Source organism: Hypomesus nipponensis, chromosome 3 (genome assembly GCF_054491055.1).
Source record: "Hypomesus nipponensis isolate SF chromosome 3, ASM5449105v1, whole genome shotgun sequence".
Classification (NCBI taxonomy): Eukaryota; Metazoa; Chordata; class Actinopteri; order Osmeriformes; family Osmeridae; genus Hypomesus; species Hypomesus nipponensis.
The window spans coordinates 5796688-5806934 of NC_140363.1; the positions used below are offsets into that span (position 1 = coordinate 5796688).

Consider the following 10247-nt stretch of genomic DNA (forward strand, 5'->3'; position numbering starts at 1 on the left):
CTCTCACTTCACCCCACTCTGTCCTGGTACCCCCCCTCCCCAACAAGCACCCCCCCCCCGGACACCTCTCCCAAGGAGGAAGGTGGAGGGGAGGGGGAAACGCTGATCAAAGGCCCATACACAGTAGCCCCTTTAACACAGCCTGTTCAAGGTGGGAATGTTGCGCCTTTATGCCACCTCACAGTTCTGTATAAAAGGTACCAACATGGAAGGTAGTTCCAGAGCTAAATCACGTCTGTGTAAAGGAGAGAGCCGGCATGGCGTGACAACACACACGAGCAACGACACTGACGTCGTGCCTCTGATTCTGGAACGCCAGCATGCTTCAGTATCTAAAACCACGCAGGCCGGCATCGTGCTGGCTGTGTTTGGTTTGGTGTAAACAAACAGAGCTGGTATGAAGAGGTTAGTGTGGCTGAGAGCTCCCTATCTGCCTGCTCTGAACCACTCACCAGCTCTTGACTTTGACAGTCAACTGACACCCCCCCCCCCCCCCCCCTTGTATGACCTGCAGCTCTGCAGAGCCCCCAGCCCTCCCCCAGGGGTGAGGCACAAGCAGCACGACACTGTGGGCTCCGGGCTGGGGTGAGGGTGGCAGAGTTGTGTCCTGTGGCTTTGTCGAATCGACCGAGCATGAGAAACACAGGAGACATGAAGCCCCTTTTACAGATCCCTTCCCATGCAGTCGTGAGGAAGACCGCAGGAGTGCCCGGAGCAATCCGTCCTGCCCGTCGAAAACAAAACAATCATCTGAAGTGAGCCAGAAATAATACAATAATACAGGTTCTTCCTGTGTTTTTAAAAGCTCGTTGTTCACTGTCCCTGTGCTGCCAGGGGGCGTGTTTTAAACCACATCCTGTTGTTTCACTCGGGCTCTTCATGAGAGGAACTGACTCACAGGAGAACGCTCAAATGTTCAATCTCAAACTTCTGTGGTAGTCACCACACATTGCTGGGCCCATGGTTCAGATGGGTTAGATCACTGCACATTGCTGGGCCCATGGTTCAGATGGGTTAGATCACTGCACATTGCTGGGCCCATGGTTCAGATGGGTTAGATCACTGCACATTGCTGGGCCCATGGTTCAGAGGGGTTAGATCACTGCACATAGCTGGGCGCATGGTTCAGAGGGGTTAGATCACTGCACATAGCTGGGCCCATGGTTCAGATGGTTTAGAAAACGCTTCACCACTGGGTACAACCTTTCATTTCATGGTATGTGGGTGTGTTTGAACCTGAGGTTTTACTTAGCATATGAGTCAGTTTGCTGTTTTGTTGGAAGAACCTGATGGGATCCATTTCCCTGATGAGGTGACATCATTCACATATTATTGTCAATGAAGGCTAGTGAAATTTTGATCTCATGCAAGGCACTTAGTGAAAAATGTGTGTGTTTGTGTGTGTCTACAGATCTCAACATACACACAGAGAAACGTGCATAGAATAAAATGTACACATGAACATCACTGGACTAGAGACAAGATTCATCATTACTGTCCTAGAGAGACAAGGCTTTGAGAGACCGTAGTAGAGACAAATTTCATCCGTGAGGCGGTGCCCAACCTATCCACAGTGCCGAGCTTTTGCACCGTCACGTTCTGCATAGTGCTGGGAACGCAGGGCAGCCGAGCAGCCGAGCAGCCGAGCAGCAGAGCAGCAGAGCAGCAGAGCAGCAGAGCAGCAGAGCAGCAGAGCAGCAGAGCAGCAGAGCAGCAGAGCAGCAGGGCAGCATGTCTGTCCAGAGTCTGGCCTCCTCCCTCTCTCACTGTGCCTGGAGGGCTTCACAGGGAGGCAGAAGCAGGGGGGCTGGTTTGTTTTACTGATGGCGGGAGAGAGGTGGGGGGGGGGGGGGTGAGGCCCCTTTCTCTATCTCTCTGTGTCTCTGGGCTAGTTCTTTCTACTTCGTGTCGCTGAAGGAGTGGGGGGAGGGGTGGCCCCGCGTCCCCCCCTCCGAGCGGAGGAAGCGTGACCAGCAGCAGCTGTTGTGTCACAGCTGTCTCTTTGTGTCCCTGGGCGTCTGAGGAGGCCTGCTGGACTGCTGTGCCGACACGTCACCCCAACCCCTTCTCTCTCCCTTTCTCACTTTCTCCCTCTCTCTCCCTTTCTCACTCTCTCTCACTTTCTCCCTTTCTCACTCTCTCTCACTCTCTCCCTCTCCCTCTCTCTCCCTTTCTCTCTCTCTCTCTCTCTCTCTCTCTCTCTCTCTCTCTCTCTCTCCTCTCTTCTTTCTCTTTCCTTCTCTGTCCCTCATCCCTTCGTAACTCTCTGTATGTCTTTCTCCCTCACTCTCACCCTATCTAACGTCTCTGTGAATTCAGATCAGTAATGCTGTTTCTCTGTGTTGTCCTCTGAGGCAGTGCTCTCTCAGAGGGCCAGTAGGGTCTGCCACGGCCAGTCAGGGCTGAAGGTTCCCAGCAGCTGACAGCAGATGCAGGCAGGCTGAATGACCCAGAGCAGTTAAGTCCCCCAGCCTAGTCCCTGGAGACCAGGGACCTGAGTGCCTGACTCTACTGTTTATGCATCCCCAGAACTCCCTGTAAACAACAAATCATCTAATATACGAAACATAGCAAGCAAGTTTCTCACTAACGATACTGTTGAGAAAAAAACCTATGATTTCTGTTTGTCAAAAAATGTAAATCTGACATTGTTTTGGTGGAGGTTAAGGTTTCCGATATAAGAGCGCCATCTGGTGTTTCGCCTTATAAACAACCCTTGTTGGTCACATGATCAATGCGGAAGCAAAACATCACATGCCCACTGACTGCCTAAACTTAAAGCGATTGCATTGAGAAAACAGTGACCCTGTCAGACATATCGTTATTTACCATCATGGTACAGTGTTTCCTAATACACACCATCTGCCCGGTCACCACACTGGCGTCGGGCGAGAGCCGTGTGCTCTACTGCCGTGTTTTTGGTCCAGAAGAAAGCGTGTTGAGTGGTAATGACTGCGAGCTCGATCCGGAACACAGACGCCTCCTCCAGAAGGAAAAGGTGGCCGTCGTGGCTCGGTGAGCGATTGTCATAAATCAATACATCATATAAGATTTGTTAACCAAGTATATTTTTCTACACACAAGGAATTTGGTTCCGGTGTTGTACCGAAATCGGTGACCTATCGAAAACTGTGACCAGGTGTCGCTGTTGGCTTACAGTTACTGTTACTTTTACTGTTACTCTTCAGCTAATGTTCGAGCCTTAACCCTAAGATGGGCAAGCCATGAGAACAGCGACCCCTGGTCAGTTTTCGATAGATCACCACATCTGGTACAAGACCTGTACCAAAAAGTGACAAAAACTGATTCCCGTTCACAGTAAAGACATTTAAACTAAAAAATGACTGGATTGGTAAATCTAGGGAATAGTCCTAAGTATAATTGCAAAGTAGATCATTTATTAATTTTTCAACCCACCCATAAATAATGTTAATTACAGTCTAGTTTCCAAATCCTACACAAGGATAGCCTACAGATAATTATAATAGCCTAGTCTACACAATTGGTCACGTTCAAACGGACATCAACATCGTCTGCTCGCAGGCAGGTGCGGAGCGCCGTTACCCTCTCCCGAGAGGCGTCAGGGCGCGTGTTGGTGGAGACGGTGCTGGGAGAGGAGGCAGTGGCTCTCCAGGAGGCAGACAGCGGAGTTCTGCGGCTCCGCGCGGGCGAGCCCTTCTCCGGAGAGAGGAGCGCGCTGTGGCTCGGGGTGCAGAGCCTCGGGTTCACGTTGGTGTGCGAGCCGCACGAGAACCTCCTTTTGGCTGAGGGAACCCTGCGGAACCTGACCCGCCACTGTCTGGAGAACCTCCGAATGCTGGGAGCAGGAAGCGAGGTCAGTGCTCCACTTTCTTTAGAACAGTAAACAAAAACGAATGTATATTATTGCAGGTGACAGTACGGAGCAGATGGGCCTTATAGTGCCATTGTTCATTGACATTCAGGCTTCAGCCTTTTATTACATTTTATCCTGCTTTTTGATTGGTCCTACCAGGGCTTACTGCACACATCAAGGGAAGGTTGGGGTTTGGGCCGATCTATGTTGTAGTTGTGGTTTATTGACATGTTTCTGTGCGGGCCAGGTCCTGCTGAAGAGCGACCGCGTTGACGTCCTCCTAGACCGCATGCTTCCTCACGGCCAGCTGCTGTTCCTCAACCACCGCCTCGCACAAACGCTGGACAAGGAAGTGGCCGCTTACATGACAAAATAAGGCCGGGCACCGGGTTATCAGCCCCGAACGGAACCAACCACAACTGTAAACAAAGTGAACCATGTGATGTGACGACCTGGAGTCCTGTTGGGTGCCAAAACTGGGCGCTGGTTACATTATTGGGAGGTAGGTCACCTGAGGGTGGACGCAGGTCACATGATTGAGAAGGTAGGTCACATGACAGGAGGGAGTACATGCTCATGCTGGGCATAATGGCCTCAGTCTGTCGTGTGTGCGCAGTTCCGCCGTTGCCCAACAGGAGGTGCTGCTGCTCTCTTGTGAAGACTTAAGTTCCTGTTCAGAAAGCACAAGTACTGCCATGTGTTTGTTCCCTGCTCCGAGCCTGCGGAGGCACCAGCCTGCTCTGAGCTAACCATCCCTTCTGACTGGAACATGTTGCCTCAGGGTGGGACACAGTACATTCACACAGGGAGGAACCTGAACTTGGGATTTTCAATACAATTTTGTGTAAGAGGCAGCGGCTCTCGTTGAATGATATTGCCAAAAATGTATTCATGTTAATAAACTTGCTTGAATTGTATTGTATTGTATTGTTTTTGTGTCTATTCCATTTGCAGAACTGCGGCGGTAATAGCATGACCTGTCCACTGGGAGGCAGCGTTTAACCACCCATTTAAAGTGTCGAGTCTGAACAGGACTGTCTTTCACACACTGCAGATAGAAGTGGCCTCCATCACCCTCACGACTCAATTAAAACTGAGAAGGATGAAATATTCAGTGCTGTTCACGGATAATATTTTCATGAACCAAATGTTGAACCGCCTCATACACATTCTACTGCAGTCAGTGTGTGGATAGGATTAGTGTTTATAAACAGCAATGTGAGAGGATCTTTATTGACGAGGCCCCAGAGTGAGTACTTAATAGGATATTTCAATTACTACCACATGAATATGTTCAGATTTGGCCCAATACTGGAGAACAGTCTGACCTGTGTGGAGGTACACGTCACACGTCGCGCTACTCCCATGTTCGTCTTGCATCAGAGGTCCTTAAGGGGTGTGTGTGTGTGTGTGTGTGCAGCGCGTGTATGTAGGGGGGAGATGGGGTGGTCACTAAAGAGGAGGGGTGGGGGTTGGTGTAGAGAGAAGAGGGGGGGGGGGGTAGAAACCTGTTTGTCCCCCCCTATCTCATCATGATCTCTGTCCAGCTGACCAGACAGAAGATGACAGTGTCACATTCAATGACACTCACTCCATCTCTCTCATTCTCTGTAACTCACTCACTGTCTTCTTATTTGTCAACATCTATTTTTCTCTCTCTCTCTTCATCTCTCTGTCTCTCTCTCTTCATCTCTCTGTCTCTCTCTCTTCATCTCTCTGTCTTCATTTCTCAATCAAACTCCTTTTTTCTTCTTCTCTCTTCTTGACTCATGCAACAACATGTTCGCATTATTGAATTGTTAATGGTCCCAGTGTTAGGGTTCCCAGGTGTGGGTTCCCAGTGTTAGGGTTCCCAGGTGTGGGTTCCCAGTGTTAGGGTTCCCAGGTGTGGGTTCCCAGTGTTAGGGTTCCCAGGTGTGGGTTCCCAGTGTCAGGGTTCTTATGTGTGTGTTCCCAGGTGTGAGAGCAGAACTTATTGCACGTAAAATACATTTCAATGACATATTCCCTTACCCTCTGTTGGTGGGTGTATATGTGACTGACGGTGTACAATAGCTGCATAGACGGAATCACATACATATACATTAGATGTCATTTATTTCCCCTTTCATCTGCATGCCTGCTGAATTTCAACCCTGGCTGACAGGCAGGAAGCGAGGTAGAATTATACCCTGGTCTCTCTGGGATGTGTCCCCTGTCTCAGCCCATAACAGGATATACGCGTCACACATACCTGGTGCCACGATACATGTTCATGATCTCTTCATGCACATTGATATTCTCATGCTCGATATTCCCATATTCCTCTACACTCTAAGGCTGTAGTCTCATACTAGACACTCTCATACTCTATACTAATATTCTGCACCCTAATAGGTGCTCTAATACTCTATACTCTTGTTCTGTTCCACCGTTCCAGACGCCTTCGTCTGGGTGGCTTCCTTCTAGCAGACGTCTTTCTTTTCCCACAGCCACCAACGCTCTAGAGTAGCAGGGAATGTGTCGAACCCTACTTCAAACAACCTAATTAATAAAGCCCAGAAAGTCATTTATTACTCAATTAACATGTTTGTGCTGATTATGTAAGGTTTACACTCACTGCGTATTATCATGAAAACACAGAGCAGCCCTTAGGGGGTTGTCAAAGTGAATTAGCTACAGGTTGGAGAATGGAACTAGAACAAAAGCTGTTCATTTGTGTTGCCTGCTCTCATTGTGTTTCAGCGTCTTGGTTCTGTCTTCCTTTCTCTCTCTCTTTGTGTTTCTCCACAAATGAATGAGATCATTCAAAAATTAGCCAGGCTAAGTTTTAATCTCACGGTCTGTCAAAACAAGTTTACGTGGCTGAGCATGTTGCTGGTTGTGTGGGTTTCAACGCCTCTGTGTAGGCTCTCTAGTAGTGGCTGGTCATCAACCCCACCCTTTCCCTCTCATAAACACTCAAGAACTCAACTCCACACAGGGGGTGTGGATGGGCAAAATGTGAGTTGACTAATTCTGCTGCGTTTGTTAACATGATCATCCCCTTCCACCCCCTCTGCCTCATCCTTACCCTCCCCCTCTTCCACCTGTCCCTCCTCCCTCTCCCTCTCCTCCTCCTTCCCCTCTTCCACCTTCAACTACCCCTCCTCCTCTTCATCCTTCCCCTCTTCCCCCCCCCCCCTCCTCTTCCACGCCCCTCCCTCCCTCCCCCCCCCCTCCTCCAGATTGGAGGGGGTAGGTCGTGGGAGTCCCCAGACGTCTCTGGAGACAGAGGGTTGTTGGTGTGTGTTCCCCACGGTGTCTCGTTGGTCTCCCAGTGCCGCTCCGATGTGTTCCCTGTCCCTCCATGTCCCCAGGCTCACATGCATTTCATACTATTTAGGCTCATAACCTGGCGGAAATGTTGTGTCATGAAACTCTGAATTACAAACAGGGAGGATGTGTTATCGCTGTTGTGGCTCCACTATGGAGGGTGGCTGCACAGGAGGGCTTCCAGGAAGTGGCTTTGTGCACGGCGCACAATTCTACCAGGGAATTGCAATTAGGGGGAAAGTGGGTCACTCGGCACCTCGAGAGAGAAGCACAAAGCACAGTGCGCTTGTCATGTTGTCTCCGGCTAAGCCACAGTCACTCAGCTGGCCCCTGCGTCAGGCGTTTTGTCCAGGCAGAGGGGCACCGTCTCCAGGGGTCCTCACCCCATCACTGGGAGAAGGGATGGGATTTAAGCCGTCACGTCTTCCACCACCCAATCAGCACACACGTTTGTACTCGTTTGTTGGAGCCGGAGTATTTGCTGTCCTGACAGCTGTCTCGGCCTTTCATCTCTGAAATCATGTGTTGTTACTCCTTTGTGCTGTTAATCATGTGCTGTTGCTGCTCCTTTGATAAGGTGTTGATAATCAAACCCTGTCCTCCCTGTCTGCGTGGAACATTGTGTGGTCTGTGTTCGGTTCCGGTTTTCCGGTTTGTTCTGGTTTGAATACATTTGATGTTTTAAAAAAAAGAAATAGAGTCTGATTCCACCTCCAGCCAGTAGTCACCCCCTCAGTCTCTATCTTAGTCCTTTTAACTAGTTTGCCCAACGACAGGTAACAAAAGCCATTCCAGTCCTCTTCCTATTTCAAGTTTTGTGAGCAATGAGAACACAAGGGTTAATTATCCTGTTGCAGAATTGATTGGTGTTCCTTGCTGGCCTCTTAATTATCCTGAGTGATTTGGCACTTGTGTCTGAATGAGCATTAAACGATAAGGAGAGATTGGTACAAATCCTGAGAGGGATGGCCACATGATAAACAGCCCTTCTCATCTCCTCTCCTCTATTCTCCTCTTATCTCCTCTCCTCTGTCCTCTCCTCCTCTCCTCCTCTCCTCCTCTCCTCATCTCCTCATCTCCTCATCTCCTCATCTCCTCATCTCCTCATCTCCTCTCCCCTGCTTATCACCCTTCTTTCTGTAGCTTCCTAGTTATACTACTGCACGGTGACAGCCACCCAGAATGCAAAGACCAGAGTCTTCACATTGGCTGCATCCCCTATGGAAGCAACTGAGAAGACGCCGTCGACGAGAAAGATACAGAGCCGTCTCACCTCACAGAGAGAAAGACTTGTCTCACCTCTTAGAGAGAAAGACCTCTCACCTTCCAGAGAGAGAGAGTGACGGAGGCCACCGTTGTTAATTTGGCGGGCTTGAAGGAATTAGGGCCAGCAGGAATACAGGTGTGTGTGTGTGTGTGTGTGTTTGTGTGATCAGGAAGGATGGCCTAATTGAAAACTGTATGTGAGACAGAGAAGATGGAGCAGCATGGGTCTGTAATTACTGAACTTACTAACAAGAGATAATGAGGTCATACTCTGGTCTCTCCACTGGGCTCTCCCCGCACAGAGATGAGAGCAGCCCAGACGTGAGACCAGCCTGCAGGTGAGGCATACATTGAAGAAGTTCAAGCATTTTCAATTTGAGTGTACTGTATGCATGTTGTGTCAAAGCAACAAGAAATGTGTTACAGTTTTTTACAATCGCTATGACAGTTTTTTCAATACCTTTAACAGTTTTTCTAAACTCTTAACGCACCAACACACCTACCACACACAATTGGCAAAACTGTTAATTTCATGCTCAAAATCACACATTGTAAACTAAACTCAAACACTAATTGTCATAACACAAAAATATACTAAAAATGACACCATGTCTACCAAACACTAACACGTGTTCTCTTTTCACAGTAACATTTAGTCAATCATAGCACAATGTTATAAAAAACACTAACATCAGATGGAATTACAGAAACTGCATTCATTTATGCAGGTATGTGTCAGGTCTCATTGTATATGGATTATAGATTGTGTTTGCAATGCAGTTTCTTTTGAAGCCTCTACATTTTAGTTTTGTTGGGTTTAGAAAATGCATGCATTTTGATTATTTTGCTGCAGAAATTCAGAACAAAAAATGAATGACCAATGTCAGAATAACTTTATAGAATGTATGGTTACTGTATGGTTACTTCATTTGCAACATGACGTTACTGCAAGAAATATGCAATTTAGCTGCCATTTACAGTATTACCTTAGCTCTGGCCCTTCTCTGAGCGCCACCACACATTCTAACTCCTCCCCTTGCCCTTGTCCCACTCCTCTCCCTTGTCCTGGTACTTGTCTTCCTCTCCTTCGTGCAGGTATTACTGTACTGTATTCTTACTGTCTTCGTGTTTCTCTATATTGGTTTTTTTCCACACAAGATCAGCACAAAGAGCTCCACTTTGCAGTTTATGTACCATATAGTCATGCAATTGAAAGAACCTCAACACCATAGTGTTTCCTAGTTGGGAATCAACTGTAATTTACATGTATAGTATAACTTCAACCAGCTTTTTCTCAGTAGCAATGGAATAAAATACAGGGGATATATCTGTGTTTCAATTCACAATATGAACAGCTGTTCACTTGGACTTTAGCCAATAAATTAGGTTTTGAACATGGTGTTATCTGTTCTGACATACAGTGTTAAAGCATTGGTAAATTGGTCCGTAAAAATCGATTGTTTTGGTCTTGGTGGAGCTTGTGTGTAAAAGAAGTTCAAGCATTTAAAATGTGTGTTTACTGTATGCATTTTGTGTCAAAGCAACAAGAAATGTGTTAACTGTATAGCCAACACAGGCGGATGTTCTGCTAACTGTGTCAAGAGTTTAGAAAACTCGTTAAAGGTATTGAAAAAAGTGTCATAGCGATTGAAAAAAACTGTAATTGTATAGCCTACACAGACGGATGTTGTGCTAACTGTGTCAAGAATTTAGGAAACTTGTTAAAAGTATTGAAAAACTTAGCGATTGTAAAATACTGTAAGTAAAATCAACCTTCTGAATAATCTTTACACACTGCTGTGAGGAATTGAAAACACTTATAAAAAGGTTTTCATGAACCATAACTATAACG

The 10247-nt window shown here is 47.5% G+C and overlaps 1 protein-coding gene across 1 annotated transcript; it reads left to right on the forward strand.

The window, feature by feature from the left end:
• Positions 1-2731: 2731 nt before the first annotated feature.
• ap5s1 (adaptor related protein complex 5 subunit sigma 1) lies at positions 2732-4752 on the forward strand. The gene is made up of 3 exons (XM_084683349.1): positions 2732-3015; positions 3544-3835; positions 4083-4752. The coding sequence occupies exons 1-3, from the start codon at positions 2834-2836 to the stop codon at positions 4209-4211; spliced, it is 603 nt and encodes a 200-aa protein (XP_084539475.1). The 5' UTR covers positions 2732-2833; the 3' UTR covers positions 4212-4752.
• The last annotated feature ends 5495 nt before the right edge of the window (positions 4753-10247 follow it).